Genomic DNA, 22,515 nt, shown 5'->3' on the forward strand with positions numbered 1-22,515 from the left:
GATTTTTTGGGGGGTGTCACTGGGGATTGAATCCAGTGGAATTTTACCACTGAGTTGTGTCCCATTTATTTTTTAATTTGAGACAGGGCTCACTAAATTGCTGAGGCTGGCTTCAGACCTGCCATCCTCTTGCCTCAGCCACTGGGATTTCAGGCATGTGCACAGCCTAGACAAAAATTTTAGGTAATTTTCTCAGTAGCCTGAAGATATAAATTTTCATGTTTCTATTTCCAATGTATATAGTATTACAGGCCAAAGAAGAAAGTAGATAATAAAACTTCTCTGGGTCTACAGATTTTACAAATCAGTTTGCTTAATGAACATTTATTGAATGCATACAGTGTGCCAGGCAATAAACCAATTGCTATAGCTACAAAGATGAAAAGGGACTTTTTAATTATATAGAAAAACAGAAATAAAAAACCTAATGCATAGCAATAAGTACAATTTTATATATATAATATATATATACACATACACATATATATCTCTATATCTATATACATATACATATGTATACATATGTATACATATGTATATATGTATATATATGGTTAAAAATATACACATATTATATATGTGTGAAAGTGTGTGTGTGTATACACACACACACACATATATATGTGTGTGTGTGTATATATATATATATATATATATATATATATATATATATATTACACAGAGTAACTAAAAGATGTTTAACTCTTTAAGAACTACAGGGATAAGAACCAGAAAGGCCACCAAGGGAGGATGACACCTTCACTTTATTATGAAAATAAATAGAAGTGTTCCAGATATAGGAAAAGAATAGAAGAAAAGAATTTCAGGATGAGTATGGAGCATAGGATTGACACAGAGCTCTAAATCAATATGGCATATTTATTGAGAGTTTACTTTTGCTGATTGTGAAGTGCCAAGTGGGATGGTAGAGATCTAAATAGGAAATTGTCAAGCAGATAAGAGAATGAGATGCATTTCCAGTTGATGAAACAGCACCATGATTTGCACCTATCCTACAAATGCTATGTATTTTCAAACAAAACCAAAAATAAAGGCAGAGTGGTATTTCTAAACACACTTACAAAAACTATTTCTGGTAAAGGAATTCCCAAAGGAAATTTTATAAGTAAAAGTGTATTTTTCCCAAATAGAGCTCTAGAAGAACTACTTTCTGTCATCTGCTGCTTAGTAATAGCCTTGGAGCCCAAGCCTATATTTTTAAAAATCTTTTTCTTTGTCATTCTTGGTGGCATATAAGTTCTGAGTCTAGTGATGATTGTCTCATGAACACAAAAATATCTGGTTTTCCTTCAGATATCAAATCTTCATTTGAAGAATGAGGAAGAACTAAAAGCAAAGATTTGTTCCTTTCTGAAGCCTTATATTTTTTTCTTAAAATTAGAGGCTAGAGGCTGTGGCTCAGTGGCAGAGCACTTGCCTGGCATGTGTGAAAACAACGGGTTCAATCCTCAGCACCACATATAAATAAATAAAAAATAAAGGTACATCAACAACTAAAATATATTTTTTAAAAATCAAAATTAAAATTTTAAGACTTAAAATTAAAGGCTTAGCAACTTCTATTTCATTGGCCAGAAATTTTGAAACGTGCACCTTTTGAATAATCACCGACCAGTTAGAATATGATCATTCCAGCATGAATACCAAGGATAGGAACTCAGATCTTAAAAAGTCAGGATTGTATTTAAGGAGTAGCGTTTTGGAAAGGAATAGACAGAATTACAACTATGCTATATAGATAGCATTAAAGGCTATTTGTGACCTAGTCTCAGTTTGCTCTCTAATCTTATAAATCCTTTATCTTCATCCACCTCATTCCTACTTCCAACTCCCATTTATACACACGTGTATATACACACAGAGTGAATAGACAACACATATTCAACTATTGCAGTTCCCAAAATGTATCATGCTTGTAACCCATGGAAAATTTATATCCTGCATTCCTGACTAGAGTGCTCCCTTTCTTATTCTTTGCATGTCTGTGCCTGCTCAACCTCTAGTATTAAGCTGTTTTAAAGTACCAAACAGTCTATATTATTGGTCTACTTTTATTTTCCATAGCAACATCCACATTTAAAATGTGGTAGTGTAACTTCTTTTTCTTTTTTTCCCCCTCTTTTATATCTAGATGTTCTTTGGGAAGAGTCTCATTCCTCCTTCCAATATTGCATCTCTTTTCATGAGACCTAACATATGGCAGGGGTTGGAATAATCATGGGCACACAGACTTTTAAAAGATAAGCTAGGAAAGATAGAAAACAACCAGAAAATGAATCTAATTTTCTGTCCCAAAGATCTTAAGTTCCATGTAGAAAGAAATCTGTAAACTTTGTAAAGCTTTTTACATGGTACCTAACAATTTGGACTATCTAAAATATATACACAGGTACTTGATCTATTCTAGACCCACCAGACTTAGACTGCCAGCTAACAAAAAATTTGTTAATTCTTAAAAATATAGTTTATTGTAATTATTTAAAAAATGTCTGCATGGAAATTCAGTGTCTTGAACTTCACCTTCAGACATAAAATTTATGGCCAAGACTGGCAAATACCTAACAAGACCCCCTGAGGGATTATACCAGTGGCCACTGGGAGACAGAAAAACATTGCCATAGTGGTGTGTAGGCATACAGCTGTTGTTCCAGGTACTCAGGAGGCTGATGTGGGAGGATTGTTGAGTTCAAGAGTTCAAGAGCAGCCTGGGCAACATAGCAAGACCCAGTCTCCAGTGCGCGCATAAACACACACTTCCAATAACAATAACAACAAAAAAATAGATCTTTTCATGGTTTCCAGACCCAAAGAAGTATTTAACAATTTTATTTACATGGTAGTTTTATCTAAAGGACTTAAGAAATTACATTGTAGCAACTTAACACTTTTATATACTTTCCAATTTCTCATATTTGGGGATCAGATTAATCATTATTATTCTTTTTTTATAACCCACAGTGAAATGATGTGGTACTTGCTTTTTATTATACCAATTACTAGAAAAATCCAGTTTCAAAAAGAAATGATTTTGAAAACAATACAGTGTTTTAGTGCTGATACTGTAAACTACTTCAATCTAGTAGTTTTCCCAGTACATGAAAGATGTTTGTTTCCATTAAAAATTAAAATAATTGTAGGGCCTTGAATGTGCACCTAAGCAAGAGTCTGGGAACTTTAATTTTAGTCTTCAAGAAAAGTAAAGCAAAATCTGCAATAAATGAAAGGGTGCTGATGATTTTATTTTGTATTTTAGTCAGACCTTGGCATGGACTGTCTACTTCCTCTTTCACTGTCAATCCATACAAGTACATGGAATTTATAATTATATTATGGAATTTATAATTATACAAATCTCTTCAGGCTCTGCAACATGCCTGCATCTAAACATTGATTGCTGTGTCTGTGTCTTTTCTTTGGAATACACTCCATAAATACCTCCTGTGTACTTACTTAGCGGACACTGACTAGATCCTGGATGTAGGAGATAAAAGAGTTAAATAAGATATCATCCTTCCTTCCAAGAGTTTACAGTCTTCAGTTTGTATCCTTGTGACTCATAGAAGGTTTCTGCCAATCTGCTCAGCATACTTCTTTATTTTTCTGCCTGCTGTTTGTGGAGTCTGTTTTTCTACACTGGTTGTTAGTATTATCTTTTGGACTTCCTTTAGCTCTAAAGTTTCTTCCCAAGGGCAAAATAGTCTTTAACCACTAACTAGTTAAGGATCTGATACATTAGTTTCTAGTTTGAGTATGAAAAATTGAATTCTTTAAATATAATATTATGTGGGTTTTGTCAAAGTTTAACTTCTCAAGTATAAAAAGAAGTTCAAGGTAATAGTTACTCACTTGTTTTTACTTGCACAGAAATCATAATATAGAATGTTGATACACTCCCTTTCTATATCTGTGTTTTTGTGCATTATAGTTTTCAACTGACCTTGTAATTTATAGAGAAGAAGTGAAGGGAAAGGCTAAAGATGGCAAATAAGAAGATCTTGCCTTCCTTGACAATTATGATAAGGTATACTAAAATAACTTGAAGAGTTGCAATGAAAAATCTAAACTATTCATTGTAAAATATATACACATACAATGCTTGCAGTTTATTTTTCTTTCAAAGTTAAGAGAATCCCTTGCCCAATGATGAATTCCAGAGATATTCTTTGGCATCATAAAAATTGATTAAAATTGATAATATTTTATACAACTGTTTGCATTTTAGTGCATAATCTAATTTTTTAAATTTTCCTGTAAATGGCAAAAAAACCCTCAGAGTTTCTCACCATGTCCTGCACAGGGAGAGAAATCAGTAATCATATGGAGGTGTGGAATGGCTTGAAATAAAATGCTGAAAAAGTAGTAATAAGAAATAAAGACAAAAGAGACAAGAAATATATGGAAAACAGGGGCTTGACAGGGTGGAAAAGACCTGATGGGTCTGATCTTAACAAAGAGAGAAAGCTCACCAACATTTATTTTATAGAGAAACACATAAAAGGAATTTATTATTAGGAAGGGTTCTTCATAATAAAGAAGAGGTGAGAAGCTGTGGGAAATTGGCCTGGTTGGAGTCTTATGACTTGCTCAATAATTCTTCATCCTCCAGGCAGCTGGCACCTCAAGTCTGCTTAGGCATACTGGTATCTCTTTCACCCAATGTTTGCAGGCATCTAAATTCCAATCTATAGAACTCATGTATTTCATGGCACCATTAACTGTGGTCACAGATGGGCATGACTTTCTACACCTTAGCATGGAAAGATTCCCAGATGTGACAGTCAAGATGTCCAAGGCAGTGGAGTTCAAAAAAATAATTAATTTGCCACTCCTGACAAGGGTTTATCTCCACTCCCATTCCCCTATTTGATTTTCAAAAGGTAATACTGAGATTTGTCCAACATTGATTAAGGGCCTATTTTTTTTTTGTTTTTATATTTTGTTTTTACTAGAAAGAAATTTTAATGGAATAGAAAATATTAATTACAATTCATCAGTATAATTCAATTTTCATGGTATATATATTAAAGAAATTGCCTTATAGTAAGTCATTATGTTAAATGAGAACTATATAAAATTAAAACATCTCTGACTTTTAGGTTATATGCCTTTTATTCATTGAAGAGTTATGACAACATAAAAACATGATTAAGTATCTGATATATATTTGGGCAGATTTTGCTTTAATAAAAAACAAATCGATTCATAGAACATTACACCTAGAATGCATCTAGTGATAATCTAATCCAATCTAATTAGAATTTTCCTCAGTGAGCTATAATACTGATAAACTGAATATGGAGAACTGAGTGTATTTTACATTTTAGACTTAATAAGGCAAATGGAACTTAGTATGCCAAATTTACACTTGTGACATATGCAATAATTTATTATTCATTGCCAGTATCTCTGTGTAGGATTTAAGATATAAATATTAAATATGTGTAGATAATGTTTAATTTAAGTGCTCTTTCCCATCTATAAAACATTGAGCAGTTCACAAACAATGAGGTAGTTGCTTTGTGCATCAATCTTTGCACTTCAAATATCAATCACAAAAAGCCCCTGGATTACTCTTGCATATTTATATTTACTTGGTGAGAAAATAAATGACATTGACAAGAGTAGATCAAATGAGATTTTATACAGGATAGTGCTTTGTAAACTAAATGCCTTATTCAAATATTAATTTTTAATATTCCTTTAAAGATTTATTCTAAGATTAAAAAAATCACTGGAAAATTTATAACATTGTGTATTAGAAGGCTTATTTCATCTATTCCTTAGGAATATTTTCTTAAACTGAGATGAACTTTAACTATTTAAACTTCAACTGATTTCCTCCTGACAATTATTCTTATATAAAGATACATAGTAATTTAGGGCTTTGTTAAAAACAATGAATGGGCTACTAATATTAATTTATTAATACTTAATGATAACGTAAGTTTTGAAATTCAAGACAAATGAAATACTTAAATTTGTTGATATCTTATAGGTTTGTGAGGTAGAAGGAGGAGTGAAGTAGTAACAGGTATAGTTGTGCCAAGGATCTGACCTTAACCTTGCCTATTTTATGACTTGCTTTTGTGAGGCATATTTTATGCATATACCTGTTTTAGTCAGATTTTTCACTATTGTGACAAAAAGATTTTACCAGAACAATTTTAGTGGAGGAAGTTTATTAGGAGGCTCATAGTTTTCAGAGGTCTCAGTCCATAGACAGTGGGTTCTATTCCTCAGGGATCCAGGTGATGCTGAACATCAATGGAAAAGTTGGAAGAGTAAAACAGCTCACAAGATGATCAGAAAGCAGAGAGAGAGAGAGAGAGAGAGAGAGAGAGAGACTCCACTTTTCCACTTGCCAGATACAAAATGTATATCCCAAAGGCATGTCCCAAATGACCCATGTGTTTCAGCTACATCCTACCTACCTTCAGTTTCCACTTAGCTAATTCCATCAAGGGATTAAGACACTGCTTGGGTTAAGGCTTCCATAATCCAATCATCTTCTCTAAACCTTCTTGCATTGTCTCACACATGAAAAAAATCCATAACAATATCCAATGTGAACTCTAAGACCTCACTTTGGAATGATGAAAACCAGTAAAAATTATTTTAACCTAAATAGTAGCTTTAAGTCTTTTTAGGCCTTAGACTGAGTACTAATTTTATTTTACATTTTGATTTGCAGGGGTTATATTTTCAGATTCTAGTTTCTAATCCCATTGACTACTCCTTAGCCAAAAATATTTTATCGTTTCAATTAAATCTGTTTAACAATTGTATTATTCTCAAATAATTTTAACTCCCTGTTAAACATATTTGTATCACAGGGGAAAAAGACCCTTGTTTAAACTTTTAAATTATCTATATTTTGTAACTTAAAAGTATGTGCATATTGTGAATTTACAGAAAATTATATTACCTCCTCATCCTTTGTACTAGTAATATTCAATAATACTACAAATTTGTTCCCTTTCCATCAGAAATATTATTATGCTACCATGGTCTTTTCTTTATTTTATAACACAGAATAGATCTGTTTAATGCTTCACTTGTTATGTAAAAATACTGTTTATCTAAAACTGAATATCTATTAAAATGATTAATAAAGATGCAAAATTTAACCTAGTGAATAAAACCAAACAGAATAGAAAGCAAAACAAAAAAATTAATAATAAGAGCAAAGCACATGGTGACAAAAATTTATTTGATAGGCTCCAGAAAGAGAAATGTAAAAATAACAATAAAACTGTCATATTTTTCATAATTGCAATTGTGCTAATTTTAAAATTTTGAAATCTTGCCAGATAAAATAGCAAGGATTTTCCAGAATTCTGAGGAGTGTGAGGGTAGTAGGAGGGGAAGTGGAATAGCAGTGGGTACTGTTAGAGATACTGTGCCTGGGATGTGGTGTTAAGCTTGCCTGTTTTGTTTGACTTTCTTATGTGATACAAGGATTCTGAGGATAAGTAACATACCACAATCAATTTTGGAGATGACAGAAAAGTGCTTAATAATAATAATAATAATGATAATGATGATAGTAATAATAATTACCCTTCTTTCTGAAGGTATAGCATTATAACTCCTTATATTGCCATTTTCTTTTGGCTTAATTAACTATTTAATAAAGAGCTGTTCTTATATTAAAATCTATACTAACTAATGTACTTTCTAGGGTTTATTTCTGAACAAACCATTCCTTTGGGTACTTCCCTTTTCAAATTGCCCCATTTTTCAACATATTATGTTTCATAGGTACACCTAAATGCAGGAAATAAAATCATATGAAAAATGATTTTTTCCTAGAGATTGAATTTGAACTGAAAAGAAATGGAGCATTAGCGATCATGGAAGGTATACTTGAAACGGTACAAAAAAATGTCTTTTAGATTAGTTTAGAAAGATTAGTAGGTAGTTGTTGGTCTGAACATTGATTGAGGTACTAAAAAACCGTGAGCATTTCACAACACAAGATGCTCTGGAGAAATATCCAGACTGGTCATAACCAACCGCACAAATAAAGAAGTAGGTAAGAAGATTGAAATGCAAAGTTATGTGACTGCTGATTTGGATTTTCCTTTCATTTGGTATAGTTATGTCGCTGCTGATAGTACCTATGCAAAATAATAACATTAATTTTATAAGGGTGTTACAATAAGCAATATACATTAAAAGACTTTTAAATTCTCTTTTGAACAGAAATTTTAGTAGGAGTTGAAAATCCTTTCATCTATCTAACAATTATTATAAATTTAGAGTCAAAACATATTATGAAAATAAAATCACTTTTTATTCATCATAGATACATTTAATAATATATAATTTCTATAACTTACAAATAATTGAATTATAACTGTCACCATGAGGAGGTGCCAGAAAGGGGGGTTGCAATTCAGTATGATGGGTTCTTGACATGTTCAGGAAAGAAATTCAGTAAGTGTCAAATAGAGGCACAGAGATGTATTCAGGACAGCAAGGAGTACACATTCAATGAAGAATATTGGTGATCTCAAAAGTGAGGCATGACTTTTATGGTCTCAAGCACTTGTTTTAAAGGAAACATAAGGAGTGGACATGGAAAGTTATGTGGGGATGACATCAACCTGGTGATCACAGGATGGTTACTGATATTGTCGCCATTATTTAATCAACAGATAACATTTGGAATGTATTCTATATTATAGGTTTGTTAAAATATCATTTTTTCATTTGATTAGTACATTACATGGGTTAGTAAATAGTGCACAGTGCAATTTTCATAAGTGAGTGGATTTCCAGTTACTTTAAGATGGTGAATGAAAATTTGTGGACTTCTCAGAAATTGAGCAGTGACAGGCCCAAAGGAAAACTGGCTTGGGGAGTGAAGGTATGAAAAATTTCAGCACAAGCCTTTTAAATTAAACTCATAGTCACTTTTTCCTTCCATTTCCCCACTTTCTACCAATCATTTTCAATTTTTAATTTTTTGTTCCACCTCAACATTATGACTTTTACTTCTAGTATAAAATGAGAATAGGAATATTCAAAAGAGAAGGAGTAATAATGGCACAAAAAATAAGAAAGAAGCAAGGACTCATTCAAAAACCCAATAAAGAAACATGCCTTCTATAAGGAGAGTCAATTGTCCTGTTTGTACAGGAAGAGAAAATTGACTTTAATAAGAAAATAATTGGAATTCTGGAATGAAATTTAAAAAAGAACAGGTTAACAAGATAAAGTGATTTTAAATTTTCTAATCCCATTGACTACTCCCTAGCCAAAAATATTTTATCCTTTCAATTAAATCTGTTTGACAATTGTATTATTCTCAAATAATTTTAACTCCCTGTTCAACATATTTCTATCACAGGGGAAATATATGACCATATAAAAATTCCCCACTACACATTTCTTTTTGGTAAAAATAAGCTCAGAATTTCTTATGTACAATCATTAATATTTGAAATTGCTATTTTAAATATATTTAGTGATTTTTTAATTTTAAAAATATTAAACTAGCATTATTAAAGACATGCTGGTGATAGTTATTTCCTACATGCTTAGCATTTTGATCTTTTTAGTGTAGAAACAGTTTACAAAAGCTTTGACTTTTGTATCATCCTTTTTACCTAGATAATTTCATCTTTTACAGTGATTATTTTTTAATTATCATCTTTGTTGATGATTTTCTGCGTCTGTTAGGAAATTGACAGGACTTTTAAATCAACCTAAAAACCTAATAACTAAAATAAATAAACAAAAACCTTAAATGCAAATTCACTCTTATAATGCTCTCAATTTTCTCTGCTGGCTTATTTCTAAGATCTTCTCTGAACCAAGCACCAGCAGTTGTCCTGCCATATCTTCATATTTTTCCATATTTGATTTATTTGATTGTAATTAAAATTATAGGTTCACTATCTTGGGTCAAAAACTGGTGAGGATTTTTTTCAATAATAATAATAATGGCACTTAAACATGGGCCAGCATAATCCTGATGAAGATCATCACTTCTTTTCCAATGTCATTCCCTATCATATGTGTGATGATTTGATGTTTTCAAATTCAAAATGTGTTCTATCCTTTGTTTTGAAATATTCTATCAGATTGAATAATCCTTCTGGTGTCAGAGAAATTACAGTGGATTCTACTTAGTTTCCTATATTCACTTCACTTACCTGAATAATTTCATACAGACACACACACACACACACACACACACACACACACACACACACACAGAGAGAGAGAGAGAGAGAGAGAGAGAGAGAGAGAGAGAGAGAAATTTAACAAATTTAAAGAACCTTACACAGTTGTGTTTGCAAGGAAGGCCATCCACAAGAACCACAGAGGTTCTTGGTCACCAGTTTATTGTGATCACAGTGGAAGGATTTCAAGCAACTTTCTCAGAGTAGCAAGCATGAATTTATTAGAACAGATGAGAACAGGAAAAAAGGGAACACTTCCAAGGGAGAAAAGGAGAGAGTGGGTCCCTTCAGAAAGGAGAGGAATGAATGACTCACCCCTCTTGCCCTCCTGTTTTATTGGGGATTCCAGGAGGTTTTGAAGAGTCCTGCATGGATTCACTTCTCAGACTTTTGACTGACAGTAGTATTATATCAGACTTTCAAGTGCCCACTCTGCATAGCCTTACACCATGGAGGGGAGATTTTACTATTGTGACATGCTAAATATTCACAGCAACTTTGAGTCATTTTGGCCTTCAGACCAGTTCTTATTGGAAATTGTTCCTTATAGATTTTATAGTTAGAGGGCTTTGCTTCTAATTATCATATCGCCCTGAGCCCTAGAATCTGGTCCATGTAAAGGTCAAAAAAGTTGCTCCTTCAGAAGAACTTAAGTTCTTATCAGCAGGGAATGGCCTTATTTCTCCTGTAGATAACAGGTTGTTTGCTGAGGAATGTAGCATATCCTACTGACTTAAGACAGTCAACACCAGAGCAACCTCAGGCAAATTGCCCTTGGAACGAGAGCATATGGGGATCCGCACATTACTGTTCACAGAACCATCTCTCAAACTCATGTTTCTACCACTCATGTTTGTCAGTCACCCATTGACTTAGGTTATCCTTAAGTTTGACTCAAATCCTAAAGAAGTTCATAAATTGAAAATAGTACATTTGTTCAAAATGTCCATACTATGATTGTTGTGCTTTGGCTTTACTGATAAAATGAGTTATTTCTATTTATTTCTGCTCTTTGTGTGGTAGTTTTGCATCTTTATAAACTTTGTATAAAATATGTTCAAGTGTAGCAGTAATCCTAGATGGGGATGCTTGCAGAGCCCAAAATAAAAGCTTCTGTCCAATAAAATGGTGAAAAAATTAATGGTATTCACAAAAAAATAATTAGAAATATTTAACACATTAACAGTTTCAATTCTGCTTAAAGCCACTATTAATACTTTACTAGAATTATCTTGAATCCATGAATACAGAGATTTTTAAAGCTTAAAACAAACCTAGAAAAGCTTTTAAATCAGAAGACAGCCATGGATTATGTGCCCAAAATGCCACATATGATACTTTTAAATGTCATTGCTTAAGATAACCTAATATAAAATATTGAAGCAGAAAATTGCCCTCCCTTCAACTTGAGAAGACTCCCATCTTCCTACCTTCTTTTGCTGTGCAGTTTGTCAGTCAGTGTTTCCAGTTTAATCTGAGCTCCTAAATCATTGTAGGAAATATTCACCAGGGTATTGTCTTCCTATGGACACAAAGAAGAAACCTTTTGATTGTAAGTGGAGAAATTAGGAAAAGCATAAACCTAAAATTAGAAATAAATCTTAATGATTAGGTACAATAAGGAAAATGGGAATTCCTGGGGCAGTAAACCCGGTAATGGTGTTTGGAATGTAAGTTGTATATCAGACCGATCCACAGGCAAAAAAAGAGAGAGGGGGCAGGGGATGCTATAAATAAGAAAGAAAGGTAAGTTTCCCACATCAGAGATTAAAATAAGTTGTGAAAATGAAATTTAAAAGTCAAGACAAATAGAGAAAATTATAAATACTCAAAATGACTTTAAAAGCAAAGAACTCCCAGACTATCAGGACTTCATTATGACCTAATTAAGGGAAATAATTGAGTGTCTGATATGTGTTGAGCACTATATACTTTATAAATGATACTTCATTACGTTATCACAATAGATGAGGAAGTTGAGGTTCATAAGTGTTATTTTCTCAAAAATTGGTATAGGACACAATTTGGGATTTTAAAAATCTCTCTGACTTTGTAATCTATATTGTGAACTAGTATGTTACTTCATTGTACATCTGAAAAACTTCCCCTAAAGTTATAAGTGGAGGAAAAAAAAGTTGAAATTACTCATTTTTAGCAGGAGGGGGCAAAATATAGAAACTTTAGATACCATCCCTAGTCCTTGGTACTAGTCTTTGATATGGTAGCTGGTTTAGTTAGCTTTTTCATTAGTGTGACAAAAAGACATGATAAGAACAGTTTTAGAGGAGGAAAATTTTTTTAGGGGCTCATGGTTTAAGAGGTCTTAGTCCATAGATGACTGAGTCCATTGATCTGGGCCTGAGGTGAGGCAGAACAACAGGGCAAAGGTGTGGTGGAGGAAAGAAGCCCAGGACATGGAACCAGGAAGCAGAGAGAGAATTTTCTTAGCAAGGACAAAATATATACCCCCAAAATATATGCCCCCAGTGATGCACCTCTTCTAGCTACATGCTTCCTGTCTACAATCACAACCCAGTTAATCCCTATCAAGGGATTAATGCACTAATTAAGTTAAAAATCTCATAACCTAATCATTTACCTCTAACTTTCTTGTATTGTCTCATGTATGAGATTTTGGGGGACACCTCATATCTAAATCACTTAGGCATTTGTTATTACCAATTGCCTGTCTCCAGTTTCCTACAATCTAAAGATACAAGTTCAAATACTTAAACATGATAACACTCCTTTTAGCATGATTAGCCTGGTTAAAATTACATCAGACCCAACCCCTGTTCAGGTCCTATACTAGATCATCTTCTCTTACTGCCAATATTGTATTACCACTACCTTTCTACTACAGTTGCCATCGTATCATCTTCATGAGAGCTCAGATTTTTGTAATAGCATGCTAGCCAAACTCCCTCCTTCTAACTTTGCCCTCTTGAATTGTATTCCTTACTCAGCAGCCAATTGTATCACTTAAAAACATAAAGTAGCATAATAACATTCAGTTGGCTCACAGACCTTTAATAACTGTATATTTCTTTTAGAATGAAGGTTTAAATTCTTATCATAACCTACAAAACTGTAACCAATCTGCCTGAACCCCTACCTGCTTCCTTGTCTAAATGCCATACATATTTCTCCTTCATTTGCTATTCTCTAATCATATTAATTTAGTTGCTATTCCTTGAACATGGAAAACAAGATAGGTATCAGAAGATGAGTGCTTATGGCTTACAAGAAACTTAAATAGCCTTGATAATTTCTTAGCCTGAACTAAGAACATTTTGTCAAGTTATAGAATATATATATATATAACTGAATGTATTAGACTATACTAAACAGATATTAGTAAACAGTGTATCTGCAAGGAATGATATTTATTCATGTATATAAACTATATTCTATAGAATATTTGAAAGTGTCTGGAACTTTTTCAGTGGATTGGATTTATAATTATACAATACCTTAGATATTATATAGGAAAATAACATGGAAGAATATTATGGATTAAAATGTAGTTGTGTTTTACAGAGTGGTCAAGGACCTTATGAATAAGATTACATGTGAGAAGAAAGCAGAACAGATAAGAATTATCAAAGATACAGCCTCTTGCAGAAAGGATTTTCCATATTGATAGTAACAGATAATATAAAGACTCTATGGCAGCTGCATACTTAATATGTTTAAGCCATAGCAAGGAGCAGGTTTGCTAAAGAATAGAGATGGAAGGAGAAAACTTAGAAAATGAGTTCTGAAAATTATCAGGGGTCAGATCACAGGGACAATTGTAAGGGCACTCCTTTTATTCTGAATGAAATAAGGAAACACTGAGAGATTTGAAGTAGAGAGTGACCTAACTTGAGCTAATTCTTTTTAAATTGCTCTGGATATGATTTTGGTACAGAAAATGGAAAGTCAAGAACAGAAACAAGAAAACAACCAATAATGAAATGAACTATTGCAGTAATATAGATGAACACAATGGTAGGTCGTCGGTTCAGGCTAATGATTTTGGGGAGAGAAGCATTTAGCAACTAGAAAACAAAATTTCCATTTACTGAGATAGGGAAGAAATGCCAGAGAATTGACATATATATATATATATATATATATATATATATATATATATATATATATATAACTTGTAATATTGTTCAAATTATAAGATAATCAAAATAAAACTTGAAGTCATTAAGAGGTCCAAGAGGAATTAAAGATTATTTTTGGGGTGGTTATATAGTTTAATTCATGATAATTCAGTGAGTTGTGAATTTTTGTATACTTTTCTGAATATGTCTTATATTTAAAATAAAGTCACATTTTAAAAAGGTGGGAAAAAATATGGCTCCTGAGAAGATTAGATTCTAGTGCCTATAGATTTTTTTCTCTGTGCTTAACCCAGTATCTTTCGTCATGGCATTTTTCTTAGTTTAGGTCTCTTGTCTTCTTTAGTCTTTACTAGAGGCATGCAAATTTATTCCAAAAAGAGCTACATATTATTTATCATATAGTTTGTGTGCCCAAAATCACCACTACTACTACTCAACTCTGTCATTACAAATATGATAGCATAAAATGAGAGTATAGCTATAGTTACATTGAACTTTATATATGGACATTGAAATTTGGATTTAATACAATTTTTTACATTTAAAAATGTTATTTTTATAATATCTTTTCAAACATTTTTAGACCTACAGGAAACAGTTTACCACCCTTAGACTATTTGACTTGTTTTCTTACTAGTCTTTCAGTAATTACTTTTCTTAATAAGTGCCTTCTTTTCAGAAATATCTTCTTATAAGAAAAATATGATCATATAATTCCCTTGCACGAGTAGCTCAGGAAGCTGAACAGAAGCTGTTCAGGCATCAGCTGAGTGAGAAGATAGAAATAAAAGTTTTCCAGGAAGAGGCAGCAGAGAAAGCAAAGCAGATGGAAAAGAGCATGGAATGCACAGAGATGGTTAGGCGGGAGAGGTGCTGATCATACATGGCTTTGAGTGAGACAGGAGGTGGAGAAGTTCTTGGGGACTTATTGTTGAAGGGCTTTTATTCCCATACTAAATCCAGGATCTTGTTTTTTATTGGTGGGTTATTATTTGAGGATATTAGGAAAGAAAATATATGGCCAGTTTTTCATTTAAAAAAAAACATATTCTTTACCCTCAGCTATTAGGTATTGCAAAATGGAATTTTAGCAATTTTGTGTTCACTGGAAGGAGAAAAAAAATCCAAATTGCAATAGGTTAAATAATAAATGGGGGGACAATTTTAAGTCAACAAATATAGCATGAGATCTATATGAAAAATATCACACGCTTATATCCATCAATACATACATATGTACAAGTGCATGTGGATATTTAAAGATATGTCTAAATACCTATACATGTAAATATATTCTAGAGAAGCACTGTGATATGGTATGAACCCAATAATTGGTATTTGAATCAGAATGTCTACTTTTTGTTCATATTTATCACCTAATTAGGATGATAAATTTAGTCAATTATTTAACCATAATTTTCACAACAAAAAACAAGACAATTAAACTTGATGATAGCTTTAAATTAATACAGTTCCTCCCAATATGTGCTTTTATTGAATACAGATTCATCTGTTTGTGAGTTTTATTACACATGCCTTGCATGTCTTGTTTACACATTTAGATACTTTTGGGATCTAAATCACAGATATTTCTTGTCATTATGGCACATATTTTATCTATTAGATGTTGCCAGTTGGTATTGAACCTAATTATTATGTTATATTTTTTAATCATATTTTTAAAAACTTTATTCAATTTTAGCCTTGGATCAACTGTTCAGTTCTCTTGTGATGAAGATTATGTCCTCCAGGGGGCAAAGAGCATCACCTGTCAACGGATAGCTGAAGTTTTTGCTGCTTGGAGTGACCACAGGCCTGTGTGTAAAGGTAAAAAAAAAAAAAGAAAGAAAAAAAAAAAGCTTTGCAATATATTATAATAGTTTTAAGTTGTTTTATGCACATACATTGCAATTAAATCTTTGAGTCATAATCCTTAAGGACTCATTTAGCTCATGTATTCAATAGTTTTTTTATTGAAAATCTGTAAAAGTTTTCACTGTGCAAGGTTCCCAAGAAATTTCCATTCTAATAATCATATAATAGACTGAGACATAAAGTGTGCAACAGAAGACACTAGAAATTTTTTTACAAATTATGCTTACTCCCCCCATGTAAGCATGGATATAGATTTTTTTAAACCATAAATCCATCTCCACTTTTAGAATGTGTCATTTAGATTGTTAATGTGTTCACTTGTGGTAATTTTGGTAGCAGTGGAAGAACAGCTCAAATTCTTTCAAATTCTTTTTTTTTTCTTTTTGTGGGAATTACACCTATTGTCTTAAACATGGCAGGCAAGCCATCTACCACTGAGCTATATTCCCAGTCCCAGAGCTCAGGTTCCATAGTTAGTTAAGTTAAACCCAGACAAAGAAATTAATACTCTGACTTGGTATATTACCACTATGTGTATTTGATACAAAAAACTGATTTAAGACAAAATTGACTCAGAAAATTTTTAATTTTTTTTAGCTATACATGGACATAATATCTTTATTTGTATTTATGTGGTCCTGAGGATCAAACTCAGTGCTTACATGTGTGAGGCAAGTGCTCTGCCACTGAGTCACAACCCCAGCCCCCAATTTTTAAATATAAGAAAAATATTATGAAAATGAAATAAAATCTTAATTACTTGGTTGAAAGAAGAAGGAGAAGGATGAAAAAAAGAAAAGGGAAAAAAACAATCAGCTTAGGGTACCTTTCAATTTTTTTCAATTTTTTAAAATAGGAATTCAAATATATTAAGATATATTCATTTTGTATGACTTTGAATTCTAATAAGGAATTTTCATTGAAAAAAATACCTGATTATAAGTCACCATGTTTAGTTGTAGTATTAGTAATATCATCTTCAGACATTAAAAAAAATAGTATGCCAATATCATTAGACATAAGCATCAAGATTTACAGAATCATACATTTTAGGTCAGACTGATTCCCAATAGCAAGGACTTGTAGTCCCTGTCAGTAGAATTGAAAGCTACTTCTCAGATATAAATACCAGTCACTGACTTGTGACAGAGCATAGAAATAGCTATGATTTCACTGAGACAAGGTTTGAATATAATTAAACAATGTCATACCTTTTCTTGGCTCCTATATTATTACACTCTTTTCCCACCTTCTGAATGCCTCTTTGCCATCTGGTCCACTTGCTCATTTTCCTCTGTTTTAAAATCTGACTGCTGACCATGAAAACCCACTCTCCCTACTCCACTCTCTTGTCCCACCCCCACCACGTTTCTTCAAATAAAATATTGCAATATAAATTAATTGAAATCCCCTCTTTCAAAACTTGATGAAGCTGTATTTGGAAATGATCCCCTTGGCATTCTCAGCGGCTTGTTCTTCGTGATGGTTTTATTTATTTTTAATAGTGGCATTTCTGTACTTTTTAATGTCTTAGTACTCAAGATTCTGTTAGCTCTTATTCTTCCTCAGGGAACAATTCATTGTGTTACCACACCTTATAAATTCTTCACAGATAAGATAAGGATGATGTTGGGTAGATAATGAAGGGGCAGATGTGATTACTATAAAGGGAAAAAGACAAAGTGTTTCAGGATTGGCAAGATGTAGAAGGAGAAAGTGACAAATATTTTTTAAAAATGATGTTCTTATATAAATGAATAGAAGAATCTTGTACTGTTAATAAATATGAAGGAACTGAAAGGTGGAGCTGTGTGGGAGAGAGTATTCACAGTTATCACAACATTTTTATCATTGGCACCATTTTAAACACTTGCTATGTTGCCAGGCATTATGGTAACTGTGGCATATACTTTATCTCATTTAATCCTCAAAAGAAACTGAAGGAGGCAGTATTATTTCCATTTTGGAAATGAAGAACACAAGACACAGAGAAATCTAGTAACTTTCTCAAATCAAATGGCTAGAAAATGCCGAAGTTTTTTGAAAAGACTTTTTATAAAATGGGGAGAAGCCAAACTTCAGAGTATTAATGAGGGATGAGGAAATTACAAATGGAAGCAATGGATATATTCTATTCACTTGGCAGTAGCAACCCAGAATGAGAAAGAAGAGAGAATTCTCAGGTTCAAGTATATTGTCATATGTAGATGTTTTTAATTACCATTCTCATTTCTAAAGGCTTACAAAATGACATGTAGAACAGCAACATTAAAAATAAATTGGTAGTAAAGTGAGGATGATGAAAAGATAAACTAGTTACATGATCTTAAAAGTTACACACAATTATGTATATAACTTTTAAGAAGGGTTTCTGTGTTAGATTTAAATATTACAGCCACAAAATATATAAAGAAACATGACCAGTTTATATAAAAAATATTTATTTATAAAATACAAGTGTAAAATGATAAAAGTAAAGCTAGCATTTTTTCTGGCTTAGAAGCATAAAGTATCTTGTGTATTTATGAAATGAGCACTGAGTAATATGTTTTGAAGGGCTACTTTAATCAATGTCCTGCCATTGAATAGAAAAGTAAACTGCAGAAGGCTGAGTTCTTATACTGTTCTCTGCTGAAGATGAAATTGTATTTATCAAGGGAGATATAGTGAATATCATGACTTCAAAATGATACATCCCAAGTCTTTTACTTTGGTGTTACATAGATAGATAATGTGCATTTTTTTGGTAGAGGAAAGAATGTGAAAATCGATGATATATTCAAGTAAAGGAGATTAATGTTAACACAGGAACCAAATCTCATACCAGAAAGAATCTGTAGCCAGATCATGGAATTAAGATCTATATATAGTAAGATTGAGACTGTAAACCATTTTTTTATTCAAAACTCTCATTTTTATAAAAAAGAAGGAATTTTATTAATGATTATAAATTGTTAAAAGGAAGAAATAATGTATTACATCATTTTGTTATTTTTCATAAAACTATGACACAAAGGGTAACTCTGTACCGACTTCTGTACTGACTGCAATCTCTAGAAATATTTGTGGAATATTAATCTACAATTGCTTTTCTGATTCCAAGATAGATGGTGGTGTAGTATACATCTCTGTATAGTGATTAACTAGAAGGCATAAAGGTGATGTGTTCAAGATTCACATCTTTATGTGAATAATGAATATTTTGGTGTAATTTCATCTAAATTTTTACATCATTTCTTCTTATATTAAACACATATCTGTAGCTTTATTTGCTTATTGCTTGAAAGGCATATATGTGTATGGTTTATAAAATAGGTTTTGGTACTAGAAATCACTATATGTGGTCCTGGAAACATTAATGGAAAGAACATGCTTAAGAAGTAATTGAAGGTTTAAAATGACTATACACTTCAGTCTGAACAAAAAATAGTTTTCATGTCTCATGGATGCTTGGATAGAATAAATATGGATTTGTTCCAGAGAGCAGCATAAGTATCAGTATCAGTGTACTTCACATTTTGAGAGATAATTAATGTAGCTGCTCTCTGTGTTTTGCATGGATGAGAAATCAACAAATGACGACACTTAAAAGTTCACACAGACCACAAATTATGAATAAGAAGTAAAGAAAAAACTCAGAAATTAATATTGGTTGATTTTACGCAATCTCAAAAAGTAATTCTCTTTCCCTAAATGAGATATGTATATATAGCAGTTGTCAGATTATAGCTTTGGAGGCAATTTTTTCTTCATTAGAAATGCAGGAGATATCAAAAAATTTGTGCTTACACAAATGAGAAGCTTTATGCTGTGATTAATATATAGAATGCTCATTTTAGACCTTCTTGATGTTTAATAAAACTGTATTTTGAGAGCAAAATTGATAATTTTTAACTTGGAAACATTTGAGAGAGGTAATAATGACAGATTAAGCAAATTTTTTTACAAATTTTCAGTCAATATTTATGTGTATGGCCCCAAATAAAGTGTTTTTTTTATTTCTCTTAAGACACGAGGGACTGAACTACTCATGGGAATAGTGGAATGGGTAATTAAGAGGGTATTAGAGAAAACAAAGAAAACTGGAAACCATGGAGTCACCTTTTAATTTCTTTACTCACTTATTAAATTGTTTATTCACTTATAGATATATTGGTAAATTCATTTTTATCCACTCAGCATGCATTTATCAACATGAGTGTGAAAGACTAAATACTATGTGTGATATTCAGTTTGGAATGCTTTTTATTTAATTTTTTTATTGGTTGTTCACAACATTACAAAGCTCTTGACATATCATATTTCATACATTAGAATCAAGTGTGTTATGAACTCCCATTTTTACCCCAAATACAGATTGCAGAATCACATCGGTTACACCTCCACATTTTTATATACTGCCATATTAGTGACTGTTGTATTCTGCTACCTTTCCTATCCTCTACTATCCCCCCACCCCTCCCCTCCCATCTTCCTTCTCTGCCTCCTCTGCTGTTGTTCAATTCTCTCCCTTTTTTCCCCCTCCCCCTTGCCCATCATAACCTCTTATTCTTTTGTGTATCGTTGAAGGTCTCCTACCATTTCCATATGCATTTATCAACATGAGTGTGAAAGACTAAATACTATGTGTGATATTCAGTTTGGAATGCTTTTTTTAAAATTTTTTTTATTGATTGTTCACAACATTACAAAGCTCTTGACATATCATATTTCATACATTAGAATCAAGTGTGTTATGAACTCCCATTTTTACCCCAAATACAGATTGCAGAATCACATCGGTTACACCTCCACATTTTTATATACTGCCATATTAGTGACTGTTGTATTCTGCTACCTTTCCTATCCTCTACTATCTCCCCTCTCCTCCCCTCCCATCTTCTCTCTCTACCCCATCTACTGTAATTCATTTCTCCCCCTTGTTTTTTTCATTTCCCTCCTTGTTTATTATCCCATTCCACTCACAACCTCTTATATGTACTTTTGTCTAACAATGAGGGTCTCCCTCCATTTCCATGCAATTTCCCTTTTTCTTCCCTTTCCCTCCCACCTCATATCTCTGTTTAATGTTAATCTTTTCTTCCTGCTCTTCCTCCCTGCTCTGTTCTTAGTTGCTCTCATTATATCAAAGAAGACATTTGGTATTTCTTTTTTAGGGATTGGCTAGCTTCACTAAGCACAATCTGCTCTAGTGCCATCCATTTCCCTGCAAATTCCAAGATTTTGTCATTTTTAGTGCTGGGTAATACTCCATGATGTATAAATGCCACATTTTTTTTATCCATTCACCTATTGAAGGGCATCTGGGTTGATTCCACAGTCTAGCAATTGTGAATTGTGCTGCTATGAACATCTATGTGACAGTATCCCTGTAGTGCACTCTTTTAAGGTCTTCAGGGTATAGTCCGAGAAGGGCAATAGCTGGGTCAAATGGTGGTTTCATTCCCAGCTTTCCCAGGAATCTCCATACTGCTTTCCAAATTGGCCGCACCCGTTTGCAGTCCCACCAGCAATGTACAAGAGTACCCTTTTCCCCACATCCTCGCCAACACTCGTTGTTGTTTGACTTCATAATGGCTGCCAATCTTACTGGGGTGAGATGGTATCTTAGGGTGGTTTTGATTTGCATTTCCTTGACTGCTAGAGATGGTGAGCATTTTTTCATGTACTTGTTGATTGATTGTATGTCCTCCTCTGAGAAGTGTTTGTTCATGTCCTTGGCCCATTTGTTGATTGGGTTATTTGTTTCCTTATGATCTAATTTTTTGAGTTCTTTGTATACTCTGGATATTAGGGCTCTATCTGAAGTGTGAGGAGTAAAAATTTGTTCCCATGATGTAGGCTCCCTATTTACCTCTCTTATTGTTTCTCTTGCTGAGAAAAAAATTTTCAGTTTAAGAAAGTCCCATTTGTTGATTCTTGTTATTAATTCTTGTGCTATGGGTGTCCTATTAAGGAATTTGGAGCCCGACCCCACAATATGTAGATCGGAGCCAACTTTTTCTTCTATCAGACGCAGAGTCTCTGATTTGATATCTAGTTCTTTGATCCACTTTGAGTTAACTTTTGTGCATGGCGAGAGGAGGGGATTCAGTTTCATTTTGTTGCATATGGATTTCCAGTTTTCCCAACACCATTTGTTGAAGATGCTATCCTTCCTCCATTGCATGCTTTTAGCTCCTTTATCAAATATAAGATAGTTGTAGCTTTGTGGATTAGTCTCTGTGTCCTCTATTCTGTACCTGCCTGTTTTGGTACCAGTACCATGCTGTTTTTGTTACTATTGCTCTGTAATATAGTTTGAAATC

General features: G+C 32.8%; 1 protein-coding gene across 5 annotated transcripts in view; it reads left to right on the forward strand.

The window, feature by feature from the left end:
* The window catches only part of Csmd3 (CUB and Sushi multiple domains 3), a 1,083,924-nt gene that overhangs the window by 432,812 nt on the left and 628,597 nt on the right, over nucleotides 1-22,515 (forward strand). For all 5 annotated transcript variants that reach the window (XM_005316223.4, XM_078016771.1, XM_040293722.2 and 2 more), the window contains one exon: nucleotides 16,035-16,159. In XM_005316223.4, coding sequence (XP_005316280.1) covers nucleotides 16,035-16,159 — 125 coding nt within the window. The remainder of the gene's footprint in view (nucleotides 1-16,034; nucleotides 16,160-22,515) is intronic.

The sequence above is a fragment of the Ictidomys tridecemlineatus genome, chromosome 7 (genome assembly GCF_052094955.1).
Source record: "Ictidomys tridecemlineatus isolate mIctTri1 chromosome 7, mIctTri1.hap1, whole genome shotgun sequence".
NCBI lineage: Eukaryota > Metazoa > Chordata > Mammalia > Rodentia > Sciuridae > Ictidomys > Ictidomys tridecemlineatus.